The 22,793-nt window shown below is 46.7% G+C and overlaps 1 protein-coding gene across 1 annotated transcript; it reads left to right on the top strand.

Moving 5' to 3' along the window:
* Positions 1-175: 175 nt before the first annotated feature.
* On the top strand, positions 176-22,793 carry DNAAF1 (dynein axonemal assembly factor 1). Its single transcript, XM_036275663.1, has 12 exons — positions 176-323; positions 2,391-2,514; positions 2,957-3,048; positions 5,171-5,392; positions 5,537-5,703; positions 8,857-8,978; positions 12,355-12,521; positions 15,952-16,218; positions 18,747-18,856; positions 20,534-20,590; positions 21,481-21,849; positions 22,698-22,793. Exons 1-12 carry the CDS (start codon positions 191-193, stop codon positions 22,791-22,793), a joined length of 1,926 nt encoding a protein of 641 aa, XP_036131556.1. The 5' UTR covers positions 176-190.

Raw genomic sequence — 22,793 nt, 5'->3', positions numbered from 1 at the left:
CCCGACGTGCGGGTCCGTCCCAGTGCGCGTGTGCAGCAGTTGCCGTGGAGACCAAGGAAGCGTTGGGTGGCCAACGACGCGGGCGCTAGTGAAGGAAAGCTGGCCCTGCTGGACGCGGTTGGGGGCCGTAGCGACCCAGCGAAAGGAGATTCTCCATTGCTACGGGCTGTTCAGTGTTTCCAGAATAAACATGCACCCCGAAGTCTCGGAGCCCACGGCGGAGTGGGGAGAGAAACGGGACTGCGCGCAGGAGCCGGGTGTACCAGGCGTGGAGGAGTCTGCGGGTGACCACGGGAACGCAGGCCAAGGGGGCCGCAAGGAAGGTGCTGACCGCCGCCACAGGGAGGCGCGGGGGGCGACGGGCTGCGCCCCAAACCTGATCTTCACAGTCAGCAATAACAATAATAATAGCAATAGCGGCCCACACTTCCTAAACGATGCGTGCCAAGCGCTCACCGCAATTGAGCCACACACCCGCCCTCTGCGGTAGGCACTCCTCTCCCTACTTCATACAGATGAGGAAAGTGGGACTTAGTGGTTATAGAACTTGCTTCAAACATATTACCTTCAGCCTGTATCAATAACAGAACAGACTCTGGCCTGGACAATCTGACTCCGGAGCCCAAATCCTCACCCAACACACCATTCCCTCCCCACCCAACTTTTTTGTGTTTAGAATGTATCCCTTTATTACTATCACCACTTAACATCACAAGATGCCAGGGCAGGACGTCTCCTTTGAAGTCACAATGTCCAGTCCAGGGCCTGACTCACGATGGAGAGAGTAAAGGAAGAGCTGGCGGTTCTGGGGTTAGGAGATGACTCCTTGTCAGTTTCCCAGAATGAGCATAGAAAACAGGTTTCAGCCTCTGCTCTCACTGAGTTCAGGGGCCCTAAGAGAAGCCTATGAGCAACCAGAGAAAAGAAACTATTTGGTTTGTGATTCATTTTTTGAACCGTCAACAAATACATCTTGAGCATCAGCTGTGCAGGCAAGCCCTGTATGAGGAGCTGTTGGAAAGCCATGTTGCTCCCTGGAAAGCCTCTCACATTCAGTTCAGGTTGCAGCTCTGCAGCTGGCCAGCTTCCTGGCTTTTGGCCCAGAGCTCACCCTCTCTGTGGAGCAGTCTCCTCTTCTGCAAGCAGGGTTATTATGCATGGATAGTTATAATTAGAGTTTCTATCATACAGTGGGCCATTAATAAATCATAGCTCTTGTTATTAATCAATTATTATATATTTTGAATACCCGGTCTTTATTTCACAGACCTTTATCTGGTGTTTCTTGTGGCTGAGCATTGTCTGCAGTGGGAAATGGGGAAATGTAAGATCCAGTCTCAAACACGGAGGGTAGAGTCTCATTCAACAGACTTCGCAAACACACAGCAGAAGCCAGCAACCCTTAAGACTAAGTGTATTTGAATTGGCCAATTTTGATTGACCTTTAAAAAAATTAGGTGCATTTAAATGTGCTCATTTCCACTATTATTGTTTCTTTTTGTGTTTTTTTTCTTTTGAGAACTTTTAAAAAAGAATAGAGAACATTATACCAAACACTCATGTATCACCACTAAGAATTGAAGATGATTAACATTTTTATCATATTCATTTGGAGTCTTTTATCATATTCACTTGAAGTCTTTTTAATTCAAATTAAACATTTCAGATCATTTTTATTGAATGTATTGGGGTGACATTGGTTAATAAGATTATATAGGTTTCAAGTGTACATTTCTATGATACATGGTCTGTATACTGCATTATGTGCCCACCACCCAAAGTCCATTCATCTTCCATCGTCTTATATTTCAGATAAATTTGACATTTCCACCCCACCCTCAAATCCTAGTCCCATTCCTTTCTCCCCATCTCCAGAATTTTGTATGGATTCCTTCACTCAATCACTTCTCTCTGCTCTCGCTTGTAATGTTCTAAACAATGCATAACATTGGTTTGTGTGTTTTTCATTTATGTAAATGGTGTTTTGTGCTTATTATGAAACTTGCATTTTTTCACTCCGTGTATGCTTCTAGGAATTAACCATATTGGTGGTGTAGCTCCAGTGCATTCTTTTCCAAGGCAGAATGATAATTCATTGTTTTATTTTACTAGTTCCTATGAATGGACATTTGCACTGGTAACAGTTTTTAGCTGTTACAAATGATGCAGAAATGAATATCTTTGTACACGTCTCCTTGTGTACCTGTACCAGAGCTTTTACAGAGGACCTACCTAGAAGCAAAATGTCCATAGTCGTTTGAAAATTGTTATACATTTAAAGAATACTGGAGTTCTATACTATAAGCAGACAGTTATTAAGGAAGTTGAAATTGGGGGAACTTTTAAGTACATTTCTTGATCTCCATAGAACCAATCTCTTAATTTTACAGAAATTAATGATCCTAAGGAAACATGTGCAGGTCCTTCGGACAGTGAGCAGAAACAGAGTGGTGACAGCAGGTCAGATGCTTGCTTAGCACACCAAAGAAATGACCAGGAAGATCATGGCCCCAGGTATGTGGGCATGGTGCTGCCAATTATAGCACACATTTCCCAGGTAAGAACACCCCCTTGTACAGATAAGGAAATGAGGCTCATGGAGATGAAATAGCCCAGTGTCTGCAGTGGTGGAGTGAAGACGGCCTGCCTCTGGCACAACTCGCCACAATCTATCAAACTTTAATGCAGACCAGAGAGAGAAACAGCAATAGTTCTTGATGACACTATTAAAAGTATTTTTATTAAAACATACGTTGCAATTTTTAAATGCTGAAAGTAACAATATTAGATGAGGCCTTGAAAGCTTTACAAAAACAAAAAACAAAAAAACTTAAAATAGTTATCAGGCATATAGGATGTTGTGGATTTGGGGGAAGGAGCAAATGTGGGAAGGAATTTTTGATATGTTTCAGAGCTGACAAACTCAAATTTCTTGTTCATGTTTTCATTTAAACAGAATGACTAAAAAGTTCCTGCAAAAACTCTGCAAGCAACACAAGCTTTATATTACCCCAGCACTGAATGACACACTGTATTTACACTTTAAAGGTAAGGATCTGGTAGTGGAGATGTCTCGGTCAGGCAGAAAGACTCTCTGGTGGCATAAAACATTACTTACAGGGATCATCTGGAGTTCTCAAATTATATTTAAATGGAAATTTCATAGTTTGGTGAAGATTTATGGAAAAGCAATAATATTTCTTTGAAGAAAATGTCTTACCTTAGAGTTTATCAAGGGGTCAGTGGTTCTATGGACACAAGGGAAACACATTGTTATCTTTTATTTAAGTTTTCCAAAGACTTAATAATTTTGCAAGCCAGAAGCTACAGTTGTCCCTCGTTTATCTTTCTTGCGGTTAATCCGTTTCAGACTCTAGCGGTTGCACCTGGCATTGAAAGATTCCTGGGGTGCTCAAATACATAGGCCTATAGTTCATATGTACAGTAATTTTCATTTTAAGTGTAATACAGGGGTGTATAATTGACTCAGACAGTCGAGCACACGCTGTATCATTTTCACTGTCTCGATCAACATTTTAATGAATATATTTGAAAAAACCACGATAGAGTGAAGCGGTGTAAGTTGAAGTGTGAAGTGGTGAGGGTCGACTGTAGTTGTAAATGCTTTGGGCTTGGGGTGTTATGTTGTGAAGGATGGAAGACTGGCATAGAAAACAAAGGATGAGGATTGTGGGGTGCCTCTCAGAATAGAGAGGTATAAATAGTGGCATCCCCAAGGGCTCAGGGTTGGTGGCCAGTATCTTATATGAACGTAAGTTTGAGTTCAGAGATGAGGATATTCCTTGCAATGATAAAGAATGATAACTCCCAGTCAGGGCTGGAGTGGGGATGGATCACCTGCCTCCTCAGGCCTCTATGTTATTTAGTAAATGTTTACCAGGGGCCTTCTCTGGGCCTGGCACTGCTCAGTGCTAGAGACACCGAGATGGATAGGCAAAGGTGTCGTTTGTGTCCTGGGGGTGGTGCAGCCACTGTGAGGAGTGCCAGGCCAGGGAGGTTCGCGAAGGATTCCAGCAGCACAAATGTCCCAACAGTTTGGAACAACTCCTAGCTAGTTTCCTCGCCTCCACTTGGTGCCCTCCAAAATTCTCCACCCAGTGTCCAGGTGTAGCAGTGATAAGATGACTTAGGAGGGCAGATCCCAGGGGACAATATTTAAGAGGTAGGAAGAAGAAGAGGACCCAGGAGGTCAGACCAAGTAGGAGTCAGAGAGGTAGAAGAGCTGGGAGAGAGAGGTGCCCATGTTACCTGCTACTACGTAACAAATTACCCACCAATTTAGCAACTACATTCATCATCTCACACTGTTTCTGAGGGCCAGGAATCTGGGATGACTTAGCTGAGCGGTTCTGGCTCAGTCTCTCTCAAGGTTGCAGTCAGATTGTATTGCTAACTTTCAATTTGGTTCATGAAACTGAAAAATGGATTAAAACAAGACCCACAGTCCAGCCGGTGTGGCTCAGTGGTTGAGCATCGACCCATGCACCAAGAGGTCGCCAGTTTGATTCCTGGTCAGGGCACATGTCCAGGTTGTGGGCCGGATCCCCAGTGGGGGACATGCAGGAGGCGGCCAGTTGATGTTCTCTCTCATCGATGTTTCTATCTCTCTCTCTTCCTCTTTAAAATCAATAAATGAAAAAAAAATTTTTGTTTTTTTTTTTTTAAAAAAAAGACCCACAGTTTGCACTAGCTTCAGGCTTAGCTACATCCTGGGGCTCGTAACGTATCTTCATGAGGTTCTCTCTCGCCTCTTCTTGGCCTGCTTTCCTCTGATTTGTTTCAGACAAGTCACCCCTCACCTGTACCCACTCCCAGGCAGGGAGGGAAGGTGGCTGCTGCAGTGCTGGGCTCCCCCTCGCCAAGCAGGCCACTGCAGCATAGAGACTGCCTGTTTCCAGTGGAGCCAGCCACGCTCCCCAGGATCCAACCACGTTGGCCCCGCTTGTCTGCGCATGACCAGCCCAGAGTGAATCCTCATGACTCAGGGAGCCCTGGGATAGTATCCAAAGGGGGTGTTCCTCAAAGCAGAGAAGCAATACCATCACTAGAGGAAGAGGGTGTGGATGCCAGGCAGGGAGGCACAAACAAGGGGGACTCCTGGGTCTCTCATGTGCGTGGAGGAGCTTCATCGACACCCCCTTCTCGCTAGGTTTCGATCGCATCGAGAACTTGGAAGAATACACGGGGCTGCGTTGCCTCTGGCTGGAGTCCAACGGAATACAGAGAATCGAGAACCTGGAGGCCCAAACCGAACTGCGTTGCCTCTTCTTGCAAGTGAACTTGCTTCATAAAATTGAGAACCTGGAACCTCTGCAGAAGCTGGATGCTCTTAACCTCAGCAACAATTACATCAAGACCATTGAAAACCTCTGTGAGAATGTCCCGCAAGGGGTCTATCTAAATGCCATATGTCCACCGCTTTTCCCTGGGGGAGGTTGTAAAATTGTATATGATGGGGGAAAAAAAACACCTTTTTATACCTTTGTTGTTGACTTCTGCTGACCTCATCTTCCAGCCTGCCTGCCAGTCCTGAACACACTCCAGATAGCCCACAATCACCTAGAGACGGTGGAAGACATTCAGCATCTAAAGGAGTGTTTGAAACTCTGCATCCTTGATCTTTCGCACAATAGGCTGAGTGACCCAGAGATCCTGAGCATTCTGGAGAGTATGCCTGATTTGGTAAAACACACAAAACTTGCATATATTAATGTTCTTTAGATAGTAAATCTCTCCCCCTCTTCTTCCTTCCCTTTCTTCCTTCCTTTCTTTCCTCCCTCCCTCCTTTCCCACTCTTTTCCTCTTTGTATTTTTTTTTTTTATTCCTCATCTGAGGATATTTTCCCACTTATTATCAGACGGAGTGAGAGGAAGGGAGAGAGAGAGAGAGAAACATCGATGTGATAGAGCCACACTGACTGGTTGCCTCCCGCACAACCCAACCAGGGCCGGGGAACCGAAACGGAGGTACATGCCCTTGACTGGAATCAAACCCATGACTCATTGGTCCGTGGGCCAATGCTCTAACCACTGAGCAAGACCAGCCAGGGCCCCTCTTTGTATTTTTAGCTGGCATATCTTAAACGCCAGATGCTATATCATTTCACCCACAAATATTCTAGTGTGTATCTGACAGATAAGGACCCCCCCCTTTTTTCTAGCACAGAGTACTATTATTATATCTAAAATATTGTAATAACTACATTTAATATGCACACCATGTTCAATTTTTCTCATTTATCTCAAAAATGCATTTTGGCCACTGGGTTGTTCAAATCTAAACCAGATCCATGTGTCACATTTGGATTATTTGTCTCTCAAATCTGCTGATCTCTTACTGTTCCTCTTCCCTTCCACCCCACCCCCATTACTCTGTCAAAGAAACTGGGTCCTTCCCCTGGCAGTGTCTGGACGTGGGTGATTGCATCCTCATGGTGTCGTTTAATGCGTACTGCTGTACGCAGTATTTCTTGCAGAGTGATAATGGAGCCAGAGGCTTCATCAGATCCGGGCTAGATATTTAACTTTGAGGTGTGCTGTTGCATCCCACCATGGGGCATGTGATGCCTGATGGCCTCTCTTTTTGTAACTTTAATATTGATTGGTGGGTTCAGGTGTTGTCAGTCTGACCCAGCTATGATAATGTCCCCACCGGTCTTTCTCCCAGTTGTTTTAGCAGCCACGATGGGCGTGGCCTAGATGCACTATTTCATCAGGTGTCGAGTGAGGGTCGTTTTCTACTTCTCTCGTTCCTTCTGCGTTCATTAGCTGGAATGCTTCTACAAAGAAGAACTCTCCCTCATCAACGTGTGGTTGCTTAATATACAGTTCAAGCAGGAAAATGTCTTTTTTTTTTAATTTATAATTTGCAGAGAAAGAGTCAAGAACCTAGCAACAGTTGATGGCGACAGCATCATTATGAACTCGTAGATTTATATATACAGTATCTGATATGATTTATCCCTTGCTGTCAGTTTCATTTGGGATGCTCAAATGGTCCCATCTTCTGGCGGTGACAACGCCTCCAGGTGGCACCTGTGTCCTTTTGACTCAACGTCAGCGACCTTTGATGCCTTCCTTGTTTTTTAGGATGTATGTGTTGCCACTTGTACTAGGAAAAAATATTTAAAATAGCACAGAAAGCCCTCGAGTTCACTATTTACTGCATAGGGCATGGATAAGTAAGGAAAAGGTGAGTCAATGAAAAGAAAAAGAACTCAGGAATAATCTGCAGAGGATACTACTAAGAAGGGCTAGTTTAGAATTGCTAGCACATGGTGATAATATAAAGCTGTTTCATGTCATAACACTTTTTTTTCTTGCTTAGCTGCCATAACAGATTACCATGGGTTTGGAGGCTTAGACAACAGAAATTTATTTTCGCATAATTGTAGAGGTTAGAAGTCCAAGGTCAAAGTGTCAGCTGAGTTAGTTTCCCTCTGAGGCCTCTCTTTTTGGCCATCTTCTCCCTGTGTTTTCACATGGTCTTTCTTCTGTGCATGTCTGTGTCCCAATCTCTTCTTTTATTTTTCATCCTCACCCAAGGACGTTTTTGTTTTTGTTTTTTGTTTTTTTTTGCATTTATCTTCAGATAGAGCAGGAGGAAGAGAGGGGGGAAGAGAGAGAAAGAGAAACATCGATGTGAGAGAGACACCGACTGGTTGCCACCCACAAGACCCCAACTGGGGCCGGGGACAAACTGCAACCGAGGTACATGCCCTTAGCAGGAACCGAACCCAGGACTCTTGGTCTGCGGGCCGACGCTTTAACCACTGAGCCAAACTAGCCAGGGCCCAATCTCTTCTTTTATAAGGACACCAGTCATATTGGATTAGGGCACACCACTGTGACCTCATTTCTTCTTAATTTGACCTCTTGAAAGGCCCTGTCCCCAAATACAGTCACATTCTAAGGTGCTGGGGGTTAGGACTTCAGTAGATGATGCCCATAGCAAAAGCAGCCTGCCTATTGGTTTGCTGATGGCTGATTTAACATTCTGCACACCCCCTGCACCCCTTTGGTGCCTGCAGCTGGAGCACACTGCTCCCACCCCCCCGCCCTCGCAGGGTAGGTCACTTGAGAGTGTGACAAGAACAGTGGAGGCAGTATGAGAATGCAGTCAGGGAGAGGCTGAACTAGCTCAAAATGTACTTATTTTCTCCAACCACAAGAACCACTTCAGATATGAAAAATATTTCATCAATTTCAGCGACTGTAAATGGTTCACCCACGTGTTTCCTTACCTGTTTGCCTTCTTTGAGTTTCATAGGCAGAAGAGGAGGTGACAGTATTTAAAGAGGGGGGATGGCAAGCTGTCATGGCTTATTTCTTTCTCTTTTATGTCCCAGCATGACATCTGGGAGACCTATAGGCCTGTCAAGAAAGGTCCTCGAAGTAAATAGTGGGCACTTTGCATCCTTTCCCCTTGGTCACGTCTCCTAATCTGCCTAACTGCTGTGTACTTTTCTTAAAATGGGTCCTGGCTGGGAAGGAGAAAAAAACAATCAATTAGACTGAGATCAATTTCAATCGAAAAAAGATTGCGTGAGCAAAGCTAATGTAATCACTGCTCTTGGAAAAGGGCTCCGGAAATGGTTTACAATATTGTTCTGGAAGGACAATGAGATTGAGGATCTGAAGTGCAAGAAGAGAAAGGCTGTCCTGTTACCAGGACAGTTCTAATGCCACCCTCTGACCTCACCACTGACGTCATCAGGACAGGATGTTGGCACTTCCTTTTTGTTTGTTCATCCTTAGAGCACAGCACACCTAACGTAGTTAAATCACATTTATCTTTTTTTAGGAATTAATTTGGTTCTGACTGTTTGCTTACAGCGTGTCTTGAATTTGATGGGGAACCCAGTTATTAGGCACATCCCTAACTATCGAAGGACAGTCACTATTCGACTGAAACACTTAACATACCTGGATGATAGACCAGTTTTTCCAAAGGACAGGTAAGGAAGAGAAAAGCCTTTTGATCACATTTTAATGTGTAATAGTTGAGTATTTAAAAAAAACTCTGATATTTTAGTATTTTCACCCATCATGAAATTCCTTGGAAATAGGTTTAATGGCCACATAGTTATTCATAATAGAAAAATTCTCTGTTTTTAAGCATTTATTCATAGGTTTTTAAAAAAAATAATCCTTTGATAAATGTCATCATATATAAGTTTCTGGCCTCGTTGATTATTTCCTTAGGATGGAATTCAGGGAGTTATATTATTGGAACCAAGAATGTGGTCTGAGCCTTTTTAAAGGTGCTTATATTTTCTGATTTTTTTCCAGAAAGTTTGTAACAATCTATAGCTTCACCAGACATGTCAATGTAACAGAAATCTTTGCCAGGTGAATTGATGAGTGAAGATGGTGACTCCTTTTAAACTAGTATTTTTGGATAACTGACGAGTGTGGTTACATTGACCGTCTTTGTCAGACATTCACGTTTCCTCCTCTATGAGTATTCCATCCATGACTTCCAATTTTCTTCTGGGAGGGCTTGTTCTTAGTGATTTAAAAGACCTCTTTTTTTTTTTTCTTTTCTTTTTTTTTTGTACAGATAGAGTGGGAGGGAGAGAGAGGAAGGGAGAGAGAGAGAGAAACATCGACGTGAAAGGGACACATCGAGTGGCTGCCACCCGCATGACCGACCAGGGCCGGGGACAAACTGCAACCGAAGTACGTGCCCTTAGCGGGAACCGAACCCGGGTCTCTCCGGACCGCAGGCCGACGCTCTAACCGCTGAGCCAAACTGGCCAGGGCATAAGACCTCTTTTTATATTAAGAATAATAAACCCAGGACTGCCATGTGTATTGTCACTACTTTTATCTGTGTTTTTAATTGAGGTTACTATTCATTCTAACTTAGAATAAAACCTCAGTCATATGGACAGCTTGAAGGGAAATGTAATCTGAATTTTGAATGATACAACATTTTAAAAGAAATATAACTGGTAATATGTTTTTGAACTCACATATTTAAGTCAAACTAACCAATATTTCAAGTAGAAGCGAGATGCCAATTAGATGCCAAAACAAGAAGACCTGCTTCTGGGAATTTGGGCAGCGATGCGCCCAGGTCCCTGGGCCCCCACCCTGGGGGTGATAGGGGACAGCAAGTGGACCCCACGTGCTGACTTAAAAGCCCGGCTCTGCAGCCAGGAGTTATGTCCCCTTAGGTGGGCTCGCTAACCTCCCGAGCCTCAGGTTCCTCATCTGGAGAGAGGGGACAACACCAACCTCAGGGTCCTTGTGAGTACCTGTGAGTCACACATGGGACTTGAGCAGGTCCTGGGTGCATAGGAGTGGACCAATGGGCTCTCCTGTTGCTGAGGATTCTGAGCCCCACCCTGAAGTAGCACTGCCCAAGGGCAAGTGTAAACAAGGATGTGAGACCCATCACCCTGTACAGTGTAGCCTGACTCCAGTTCAGGAGTCAGATTCACCTGGGTTTGAATCCTAATGCCACCACTCACTAGCATGTTGGGCACCTTCTCTTCTCTCTGCCTGGGATGCACATCACAGGTGTTGGCAGGTGCTGCTCACCAGTCAATAAGAGCTCCATGACCCACCACGCTATCTAAGTAGCATCTTTTCTCTCTGGTGTCTCTTCAGCCTGATTTATTTTCTTCGGACACAATAGCCTCTGACAAGCTGGTTCCCTTGTCCAGGGTCTGTCTTTCCCCATAAAAGGCAGCTCTAACAGTGAGCAGTGTCATCTCCTATGTTACCTGCCCTAACTTCAGCCTCTCAAACAGTTCAACCATTTAAAGTGTACAATTCAGTGGTGTTTTAGTATATTCACACAGTTGTGCAACCACCACCACAATCAAGTCTAGAATATTTTCATTCCCTAAGAAGGAACCTTTATTCATTAGCAGTCGCTCCCCATTCCCCCTCTCCCAGCTCTTGGCAATCACAAATCTACTTCCTGTGTCTATAGATTTGCCTATTCTAGACAATTCCTATAAGTGCAATCATACAGTATATAGTCTTTTTTACCTTAGTATAACGTTTTCAAGGTTCACCCACATTGTAGTAGGTGTCATTCATTCATTCCAAAATAATGTTGCAAAATAATATTCTATCTGGATAGGCCACATTTTATTTATCCATCCCTTGATGGACATTTGGGTCATTTCCACTTGTTGGCTCTGTGACTAGTGCTGCGCTGAATGTTTGTGTGCAGGTTTTGTGTGGACATTTGCTTTCAGGTCATTGGGGTCAATACTTAGGAGGATGATTGCTGAATTATATGGTAAACTCTCTCTAGCTCTGTAGCTTCCAGACCGTCTTCCACAGTGGCTGCACCATGTCGTACCCTCACCCACAGTGCGTGAGAGTCCCTGTTGCTCCACGTCCTCACCAGCATTTGGTGCTGACAGTGTTTGGGATTTGAGCTCTTCTAATACGTGCATTGTGGTAGCTCATTTTAATTTGCACTTCTCTAATGTCATATGATATTGAACATCTTTTCATATGCCTATGTGGCATCTATAGATCTTTTTTTTTTCCTGAGGTGTCCAGATGTTTTGCCCCTCCCCCCTCCCCCCTTTTAAGTTTTGAAGTTTAATAGTTCTTCGTGTGTTTTGGATGCAAGCCATTATTCAGTTATCTTTCTTGCAAATATTTTCTCCCAGTCTGTGGCTTATCTTCCCGTTCTTTTAACCTTTGCCCATTTTTATTATTTATTTTTAATCCTCGCCTGAAAATATGCTTTTTTATTGATTTTAGAGAGAAGAAGGGGGAGGGGGAAGGAGAGGAGAGGAGAGCAAAACATCAATGTGAAAAACGTCAATCAGTTGCCTCCCATATGCACCCCAACTAGGACTCAAACCCACAACCTTTAGGTGTATGGGACGAAGTTCCATCCAACTGAGCCACACCAGCCAGGGCAGCCTTTGACCATTTTTAAATTGTGTTGTATTTGTTTAATAAGTTATAAATTTCATTATATATTCTAGGTACAAGTCCCTTATCAGGTATATGATTGGCAAATATCATATCCTGCGGATCATCTTTTTACTTTATTTGTGATACTCTTTGCATTACAAACATTTTCATGTTGATGGAGACCAATAACTCTATTTTTCCTTTTGTCACGTACGCTTTCGGTATCATACCTAGAAGGCTTGCAAGCCATTCGACTTTAAAGATTCAGACAGACAGCCGTTAACCTCCGTCCTTGCCATCACGTGTCCCATGTGGCTTTGGTTCGACTTTGGGGGAAACGGACAAGTTTGGTCGGACAGTGTATGTTTTGAATTTACCTTCCACCTGTGAAAATTCAAACCTCCCTGGTTTCTGTCTCTTTAAAACCCCTGTAAACAGAGCTTGTGCAGAGGCCTGGGCGAGGGGAGGGCACGCGGCCGAGAAGGAGGAGAGAGAGCAGTGGGAAAACAGGGAGCGGAAGAAGATCACCGACAGCATCGAAGCCTTGGCCCTGATCCAGCGGCGGGCTGCGGAGAGAAAGCGGCAGGCAGAAAGCCGAGAGAAAGGTACCCTGCAGCCTGGCACCGTGTAGTTAGGGATCCACGCTGTCCAGCCCCCAGCCGTTCACCTCTGGGATTTGCCAGGGGCGGGGGTTTGGACCTGTTACTCACATACCTGCTGATCCATCTACACTTGGCCCCTCCCTCCTGCCAGGGGCAGTGAAAAGCCCCAACACGTAGGAGCAGTTTCAAACCACTTTTAGTGATTAAGACACAATTTGTTAAAATAGCCTCGGTTTTCCAAATGAAATGATGTATTCGCTTTCTATGACTGCCATCGCTAATTACGACACATGTAGGGGCTTACCCAACACCAGTTTATTCTCTTACCCCAGTTCTGGAGGTTGGAAGTCTGACACGGGTGTCACCGGGCTAGAATCAAGGTGTCTGCAGGGCAGGACCCCGTCTGGAGGCTCCAGGGGAAGATGTGTCCTCATCATGTCCAGCTCCTGCGGCCCCAGCATCCCTGGCTCATGGGGTGCAGGCAGCTGCAGAAGCTGGACGTCTTCACAGCCAGTAACAGAGCATCTCCTTGTCTCTCTAGCTCTGACATTCCTACCTCCCTCTTTTAAGGATCCTTGTGATGACACTGGACCCACACGGGTAAATCTAGAACACTCTCCCATCTCTCTTTTATTTTTTAACCTCACCCGAGGACATCTTTCGATAATTTGTTCAGATAGAGCGGGAGGGAGAAAGAGGAAGAGAGAGAGAGAGAAACATCGACGTGAAAGGGACACATCAAGTGGTTGCCACCCACACGACCCAATCAGGGCCAGGGACAAACTGCAACCAAGGTACGTGCCCTTAGCGGGAACCGAACCCAGGTCTCTCTGGACCGCAGGCCGACGCTCTAACCGCTGAGCCAAACCAGCCAGGGCCCTTCCCATCTCTTAATCACACCTGCAAAGCCACATAGTCACAGATTCGAGGATTAGGCCGCGAACCTCTTTGTGAGGCCATTTTTTTCCTGTCTACCACAGATGAACCCTATGGCTCATATCAAAGCAATACGGTATTGCACTAATTTCATAGGTTCCATACCTAGTGTCATCACTAGCAGTGAAAGCAGCCAGCATGTATACAGGGGGCTCAGTCAGTGCCCTTTATGCCTTGTTTGAACCAGCGGGTTATGGTAATTTTAATTTTTTAAATTGTTATTGGGTTTTTCACTACTATTATTGCCCCTTTGCATCTGACATTTTCCTGCACTCAGAAAGGTCTCTGTGCCCACTTGGTAGGGGGGCATTTATAAAGAAATAGGCTTCCGCGCACCAGCAGGCACACACACACGTGGAATGAGCTCGCAGACATTGTCGCAGGTCCCGATAGAGGGAGAGGATGTGGTTCTCCCTCCTCCCAGGAGCCCACAGTTTCCCTGGGGAGGCCCCGAGGAGTACCAGACACCAGGATTTGGAATTAAATTGTAAATTGAGGAATCATGTCAGGTTAGCTGGGTCGGCTGAAGATCCTATCAGGAAGGGCCTTGAAAAACCCACCTTGACACAGCAGGTGACAGGAAGTCATGGGCTATGACTACGACGGCTATTGTGGACGCCATATTATTGGCATGAGCTTGGTGGCGGGGGTTGTAGGATAAACGCGGGAGGCAAGGTGGCCCTGCCCTTGGGGGCCAGGCAGGGAGCTGCAGCCTCAGTGTGGGGCAGGACCTTCTGTGCAAACACGATGGAAAAGCATGGAGGCCTTTGGCCTTTTTTAAAATGGAGATGAAATTCACATAACATAAAATTAACTATTAAAAAAAATTTTATCGATTGAGTTGAGCAGGGGAAGAGACATCAATTTATTGTTCTACTTACTTATTTATTTATGCATTCATTGCTTCTTATATGTGCCCTGACCAGAGATCAAACCCACAACCTTGGCATATCAGGACGACATTCTAACCAACTGAGCAACCCAATCGAGGACAAAATTAACCGTTTAAAAATGGCATTTTGTCCATTCACACTTGCACAACCAGCACCTCTATCTTGTTCCAAAGCATTTCCTTAACCCCAGATTGAAACCCTGAACCCATGAGCAGTGAATCCCCACTTGCTCCTTCCCCAGCCCCTGACAACCACCAAGCTTTCCAGCCACTTCATACACATGAAACCCTTGCTTCTGACTTCTTTCACTTAGCGTGATGCTTCTGAGGCTCCTGCACATTGTAGCATGATCAGCGCTTCGTTCTTTTCATGACTTGACCTTGACAATTCAATCCTGTCAACTTTGAAGTGTGGCTGCACTGCCTCCCCTGAGCCATGGATCCTTTGCCCTCTGTTTAGCCGGATGATTGTGTGAAAATTGCTAGACCCCTGAGAGATTCAGGAGCACTCTATTCCTGGCTTGGCAGGGCCCGGGAAGGCCTGGGAAATGTTCCTGGCCCCCTCCTAGGGGATCTTCTAGGATCTTGGAGCCTCTCTCCCTGGCTTGCCCCCTCCCCCTCCCCCCATCTCAAGACTCAATCCACTCCCAGGTTTGGTATAAATGAACCCTCCTTGCCACACCAAATCTACTGCCCCTTGTCCAGGACTCAGGGCCCCTTGCTCACACCCGATGCCCCTGGCCAGCATTTGGTAGAGGCTTTTAGTGAGTGAGTGAGTCCTGGGTCTGTCCTGGTCCAACCTGACACAAGCCAGCAGGATCCTGGGGGTGGTGCTCAGAGCATCTTAATAAGAAGCCCCTTCCTTGTCCTATACCCAGTAGAAAAGCATGAGTCTCCGTGTATGTTTCTAAATGACAGTGGTTTTTCACCTAATTACAAAATGTGAATACACTACATGCAGAAAAGTACGAGGAACAATATAATCGCGGCAAGCCCACTCAATATTTAGTGTGGGTAGTGCCTAGCTTTTCCCCAGGCGTGTCACACACATGTATTTTATAAGAAAATGGCATCATTATATTGCTTTCTGCCTACTCTTTTGAATTAGCATAATATATTTCACATAAAATCAGCATACATACATTTTTTCTTTTCTCAACTTTTTATTTGAATATTTTTTTAATTTTCAGAAAAGCTTTAAGAATAGTGAAGTGATCAGCTATATTGTATCTTTAGGTCAGATGATTTTTAACATTTTCTCACACACACACACACACACACACACACACACACACATTTCTTGTTCTGCTGAACCATTTGAAAGTAAAGGTGGACATCATGGCCCTTAAACCCATGTACTTCCACATGCATCTCCTAAGAACCCCATGCGCTGTTTTCTTAATGGCTGTGTCCTGTCCCATCGGCTGGATGAGCTAAGGGATCCCTCTCGTGGACATTGAGCTGTTTATTCAGCCATCATAAAAAACAGCCCTGCGGGCAATTCTCTACTGGTCCCTGATGGTTCCCTGGGCTCACCCCCCAGGGTGCAGACACCCTGTCTGCCCAGGACGTTTCCCAGTTCACTTTTGGACTTCCTTTGTCCAGGGGAAGTGTCGGCGCCGGACGAGAATGAGAATGTGGATGTCGCCGAGGAAGGGAAGGGAGAGCCCCCTGGGGATGGAGAGAGGCAGAAGAAGATGGAAATGTTTGTCAAGGAAAGCTTCGAGGCCAAGGACGAGCTCTTCCCAGGAAAGGCGGGTGTCTCAGAGGCGCTGCCTGCACACGTCAACGCAGAGACTGAAGACAAGGGTCCAGGAGGGGTGTTCCCAGCGGAGGCCCCCAAGCCAGAAGCCCTGGGAGCTGCCTGGGAAGGTAATGTGATCAGAAAAACACAGACGCTGGCTCAGGGCAGCGACCCGGAATCGCAGCCTCCGAATCACGCGTCCGTGGGGCCAGGGGCAGGTCTTCCTCTTCTGGCTGCTGTTTCCGTACGACGATGTACACACAACTGTCTTGCTGTCTAGAGCAGGGCTGCTCACAGAAATACAACAGGAGCCATGACTACATTTTCTAGTGGTCACATTACTCAGAGTAAAAAGAAATGGGTGAAACACTAACATATAGTTTACTTAAGCCAATATATCTAAAATATAATAACTTAAATTAATATAAAATTATTAATGAGATACTTTACTTTTGGGGAGTACTAGGTCTTAACATCCAGTATGTTTTTTACATTAAACAGCACAACATAGTTCTGATGCTAACTTTTCAACAGTTAAAGTGAAATGAAGTCCTCCTAAAAGAAGCGAGTTGTTTCATATAAACTACTTCAGCTTTAAATTTTATTAAAAATAAAAACAGTCTGGCCGGTGTGGCTCAGTGGTTGAGCATCAACCCATGCACCAAGAGGTCACTGGTTTGATTCCTGGTCGGGTCACATGCCCAGGTTGTGGGCCCGATCCCCAGTGAAGGGCATGCAGGAGGCAGCCAATCGATGTTCTCTCTCATCAATGTTTTTATCTCTCCCTCTCCCTTCCTCTCTCTCTAAAATCAATAAAGAAAAAAAAATTTTTAATAAATAAATAAAAGCAATCACCCTGGCCAGGTAACTCAGTTAGTTGGAGCATTGCCCCACACACCAGAAGGTGGCGGATTTGATTACTGGTCAGGGCACATACCCAGGTTGCAGGTTCGATCCCTGGTCAGGGCGTGTATGGGAAGCAACTGATGGATATTTCTTTCTCACATCAATGTTTCTCTCTCTCTCTCCCTTTCTCTCTCTCTAAAACCAATAAACATTTCCTCAGGTGAGAATAAAAGATAGGTAAATAAATAAAAATGAAAACAAATAAAAAGTTCCGTTCCCCAGGAGTACTGGCCACGTTCCAAGTGCTCAGTAGCCATCATGGCCCTGGCTCCCACAGTGGATGGTGCAGATGTAGGAAAGGGTCCTGCGACTAACAGAGGAACCCAAGACTCGTCTGGACACCGTCCTTTTGCTGTGTCGGTGAGAGCGAGCCAGATCTGGAACTCGTCCAGTCCACAGGGCCTTCAGAGGCAGGGGACATGCTGTTCCCAGCCCGGGCAGTGTTTGAGGTCTATTTGGGGACTTTAGCTGGTCTGGCCCAGAATAGATGTTCCCCTAGAACAAAGACACCCACTGTCTGGGAGAGACCTACAAGAACTGCTGATTTAGGTGTTGTCATATGTCTATTCCCGCATCATCATTCCCCGTGCTGTGATTTTTCACGCTGAAACGGCACCTAGCCTAGCAGCAGAGTTTTCTGAGTGAAACCAGCCTTCGCCTCACTGGACAAAAGGCACATTGCAAAAGGAGCAGGTTAACTGCAGCATCTGTAATTAACAGATGCTGTTCATGGAAACAAAAGCCAGTTCTCTCTGTAGCCCAGGTGTGTGGGCACTCAGTGACGGCCACAGCTCTACAGGCCACCTGGTTTAGCCTTCTCAACACCCCTGCGCGCCGGGAGCTATTATCATTGCTGCATCTCGGGAGTTGGAAACTGAGGCTCAGAGAGGTGAAGGAACTTGCTCCAAGTCACAAAGCAAGTAAATGATGGAGCCATGTGGTGGGCCCAGGGTCATCCACAGCAGCAATGACAGAAGGCCTCTGCCTGCTTCCTTGTTTCATCCTAAGATGATGCCCCAGAGTGGCTCTTTGAATCAAGCTGGACATGGCCAGTACTCAGGGTGGACACACTGGACCTGTTTGTAATGAGAAAAGTTGGGCCATTAATCTTTAATGTAATAACTGAAGCCATGAGACTGACAAGAAAGCAGAGACAGGACCCAAGAATACAGCCTTGGGACTCTTGAAAAGTGGGAGTCCAGAGGAGGAAGAGGAAGCTCACCTGCATTGCACATTTATTCCCCAGGCAATCCTGAGATCATTTCACAGGTCCCCCTAACACTTGTGCAGGGGGAGGCGGTGTGCACTGAGGGACAGGCAGTCCAAGAGGGTGGTGGGTTCAGCCCTTCGAGACAGAGCTATAAAACTTGACTCTCCAGCTTGCCTCCGGGTCCCCAGTTGGCCTTTGATGCTTCTGCCTTTCTCAGTCTTCTTGCCCATCAACCACGCCTTTTCCAAAGTTCCTTCTCTTCTGCAGATTCCTGGCTGGCACTTCCATTTCACCCGACTCACCTCCAGGCTCCAGCAGGGGGCAGCTCTCTTCTTTTCCCTTCCCTTCCCTTTCTTTGTAGACATAACCCTATCCTCATCTGGGGATTCTCACACCTTCTGTCACAGGAGCTGGCCTTCCAGACCAAGGTTTTGTCCTTCCTCTGCTCTTGGAATCCACCTGGACCTGGGCCTTGTCGATCTGACCACTGCATATAAAACTAACTCCAACTGCATAATAACCTCTGCTGTTGTTCCCCAGAATCAGCTCCCCAGATGGTGGCCACGGAGAGTGAATCAGGTACAGAACTTCACGGAGATGAAGATTTGGAAACGATTATGCTGAAGATGGAGGAGAAGTTCTACATTGATGTACGTCAACAGTTACATGTTTTACAGCTGGTAAAGCAGGTGATCAGACACGACCCTTCAAAACCCTCATCAAGTGCGGTCCTTGGACCAGCAGGCGTAGTATCCCCTGGGAGCTGGTTGGAATACAGAATCCCAGGCCCCACCCCCTGATCTGAATCTGCATTTTAATAAGATCAAGGCAATTCTGGGTTGGGAGAGGGTTCATACATGTACACTTTCAAGACAGAAGCACTGGCCCAAATGATTTCCCTTGAACTATGTCTACACAATTCTCGATCTGTTTTCCCCAAAGAAGTTACATCTGCTAAGCCATTCTGAACAGCTGGCCAACACAATGGTTGAGCAAGTTACATTTATCAGCAGAGCCTCTAATTTCCTATGGGCAGCTGCCTAGCAAGCAGCCGATGCCATCTACCTGTCCTGCGGCTGCTTGAGCTTCCTGATGTGGTTGTCCAGTGTCTGGCCCCCTGGCACAGCTAGGCAAGTTCAGGAGGAGCTGCCCGACCTTATGACTGAGCGCAGCCTCATGAGCCCTCTCCTTCCCGAAGCTCTTTGTGTTTTGATAAGTCTTAAATGCTTTAGTCCAAGGAATGAACACCATGAAAATCCACATATTTTGTCACACACACACACATACATACACCCCGCCCCCGCCAGGAACTGGAGTTTGGTGAGGCAAGGAGTGAGGAGGCATTTCTCAAACCTTTAGCCTCACACGTAGTGGGCAGCTGGTGCTCACTGTGTTCACCCAGGACAGCCCTACTTCTTTGCCCATGAGTGAGCTCCTTCCTTTAAACCCATGGGTATAACTTTGCCCCCTGCCAACTCCCTTGATACATTTCTAAACTGTTTCATTTCTAACTTCACAATATCACGTGGCTCAATAAGACAAACTAAGTGGGTTTCTAGTTTTCTGGGCCTGTGTATACTAAGAAAATGGGACGATTTATCTCTAGCATTTGAAAACCGACTGTATACAGACAACTAATAGCGAACACTGTCCGTACTCTTTGGCACTGTTCTACATACATCTCCTTGATCGATTTACCCTGCCAGTAACTCCGAGAGGCAGGTACTATTCTCATCCCCATTTTACAGATGAGGAAATTGAGGAACAGAGAGCTTAAGCAACTTGCCCATGGCTACACAGCCAGGCAACAGAGGAGGAGGAATACCAACCCAGGCAGTCTAGCTCCAGCATCCATGAATCTAACTAACAGGTGCTGCCTGCCTCACATGCCGGACTGGCTGCTGGAGAAAGACACCAAATGCACAACCCAAAACAGAAAAGCCCTTCTAATTGGGAGGCCCAAAGTACACTCACTCTACACCAGAGTCCTGAGACTAAGTTGTACACAGAAGGTGCATTTGATTTAGACCCCATCACGTCACCCCAGATAACGTGGCTATCTCTCTAATGACAAAGTCAAGGGGGAATTCTTCAAACATGTCACACCTTACAAATCTCATGTGTTGATCAGATCCAGATGCTTGAAGTAGCCACAGGTGTGTTTTGTGGGTGTGCACAGGGCTGCCTGAGTGGTTTGGGGCATTCCCCCTCCATGCTTCGCTCGCACGTGACTCAGGCTGACTTGACCGTGTGGATGCATCTGTCTCTCCTACCCAGCATTCAGTGTGTATGCCCCCCTGGTGACATGGGCTCATTTGCTCTTTCAGGACCTACCTGACTTGGAAGATGTTGATACAGGCGAATCTTTGGAAGACCAGGACAAGGTTAAAACAGAGGTTTCCCCCAATCAGCATCATTCCATTTTCATTTCGGGTCCTGTCATTTACGAAGTATATCCCCTTAATTGGAGCTCTTTGTGCTCAAAGCATTGTGTACCCCATTTTCACCTTTCAAAAGGAAATGCAGCCATTGGCTGTGGCTCATTTCTTTACGGTTCTATGCCTAACCATGGGGGTTTTCTTGAAAACATTTTATTACTAATTTTTAGTAACAAGAACTCATGTAATTACCTGACATTTTCCTGTCCTTCTGGTGTATTTCTATGTCCACCTTATACATGTCTGGACTACAGTAACCATAGAGAGGGGAGGAAAGGGGAAGAGGGAAGGAGTGTATGAGGCACGTGAGATCTCCTGATCTGACCTGACCCTCCTCCCTCCAGCTTACTGAGAACCTGTGTGTGCAGACCCAGGCCCCATGGGAGGGGAAAGGGTAAGACGTGATCTGTGCAGGACCTCATCATCGAGGAAGGAACAGACAGACCACAGTTCCCATGGGACCTGCCCTCCAAGGGGGCTAAGTCCAGGTGTGGGGTTAGGTGTACGCCAGAGGCCAAGGCTCAGAGATGAGCCCATTTGGTGCACCGGGAGAGTGCAGGTGTAGCCAGAACAAAGCGGGCAGCGTGCAGACCCAGCAGAGGGTGAGAAAGGAATGTGGACAGGGTACCACGACTTTGGGGCTCAGAAATGGCTGGCTAAGGGAGTCCATCCCGAGGCCCAAGTTTCCCAGGGGGCAGTGCTCTGCTCCCTTGGCCCTTTCTTGCATGTGGAAATCGAATATTCTGTGCTGGTTAAAAGTAAAAGTATCACTGTGCATTTTAGAGTGACTACTGTGAAAGCAGAAATGTTTGAATAGTTATTTTTTTAAACAGAAGATGAGCTTCCCCAAGATTACGATCATCTCAAGCTTGAGTGACAACAGTGACCCTGAACGGGACTACACCTCACTCCCGGTGCTGGACAACACATCCACACACGCGCTCTCAAACATATTCGCCATCTCCAAGGACAGCTCCAGAAAGGCTGAGACGCCCTTTACACACATTTTTAAAGCAGCAGCAGAGAGGGACCTGGAGACCCAAAGTAGGGATCCCAAGTCCCCACACCTGCTGATTGAGGAGCTCAACAGTGACGAGCCTTTGGGCCAACCACCGACACCCCCAACCTGCAGAAGGGACACTGGACCACCGCCTTCCAGTGAGGACGGGTGTGGCGACCTACTTTTGGCGTCTCCTCCAGGTAATGCCACCCCACTCAAAGCACAGGGGCCAAAGGCTTTGACAGTGGGGAGATGAACTGTCAACCACGCAACCCTGCAGGAGAGCCAACTGGGCCCTTCCCAAACAATCCCACGTTCGGAGAGGGTCCCTCACGACTGCACACGGAGGTGGCTGTGATCATGACCCTAACTTTATGCCTCTTTGAAGCTGCCGCTTTCCGGTTGCTGGCCTGAGCGGAGAAGCCGCCGAGCCAACTTATTTCCGAGCGGGTGGCACCTGGGCTCCTTAGGGCCGTGCAGGTCTTTGTGATCTTGTTCCGCAGGTGTAGGCGGGGTGGGGGAGCCTGTATTTTCACCCCTTTCCTCACAGTCCCAATCCTCAGCCTTTCCATACCAAGGCTTCTAAGGGAGGGAAGGGGCTGGAGACACCACAGCTGGGAATGTGGGCCCCTCCACAGTGAAGCCCAGAATCGGGTGCCATGACGTGTCAGACAGGGAAGGGAGGGTCACCAGGCAGGGACAGTGTCCAGAGCAGCTGGCAGGGTGGGACAAATGAAGCCACAATGTGACACGTCAGCCTGACCTGGTGGCGGGGCCGGAGCTGTGACCAGGGAGATGCACTTGCGGGGGGCGCTGGCTAGTGTGTACTGAGCACAAGCAAACTGGCGGGTATTTGTTCAGCAACTGTCTCGGGGACACAAGACTCTCTGCTGAACCCTAGATATAATTCCTGCTCCTACTCGACACCCTTCAGCAGCCACGCCCCTCTCAACACCAGCTTGTGTGGCTGACTCAAGGCCTGCAGGCGGGGAGAAATGAGGGCTGACCACACCTCCCAAGAACACCGAGTCGCCTTCTTTCCCTCCAGGTAAGAGCACCGAGGATGAAGAGCGCTCTGAGACAGAGCCCGAGGAGCATGCAGTGCCCGAGGCGGGAGACGAGGAAGACATTGAATTTGGCTTGGACTGA

This window comes from Molossus molossus, unplaced genomic scaffold (assembly GCF_014108415.1).
Source record: "Molossus molossus isolate mMolMol1 unplaced genomic scaffold, mMolMol1.p scaffold_m16_p_21, whole genome shotgun sequence".
Taxonomy (NCBI): Eukaryota; Metazoa; Chordata; class Mammalia; order Chiroptera; family Molossidae; genus Molossus; species Molossus molossus.
This window is presented reverse-complemented; position numbering and strand designations above follow the sequence as displayed.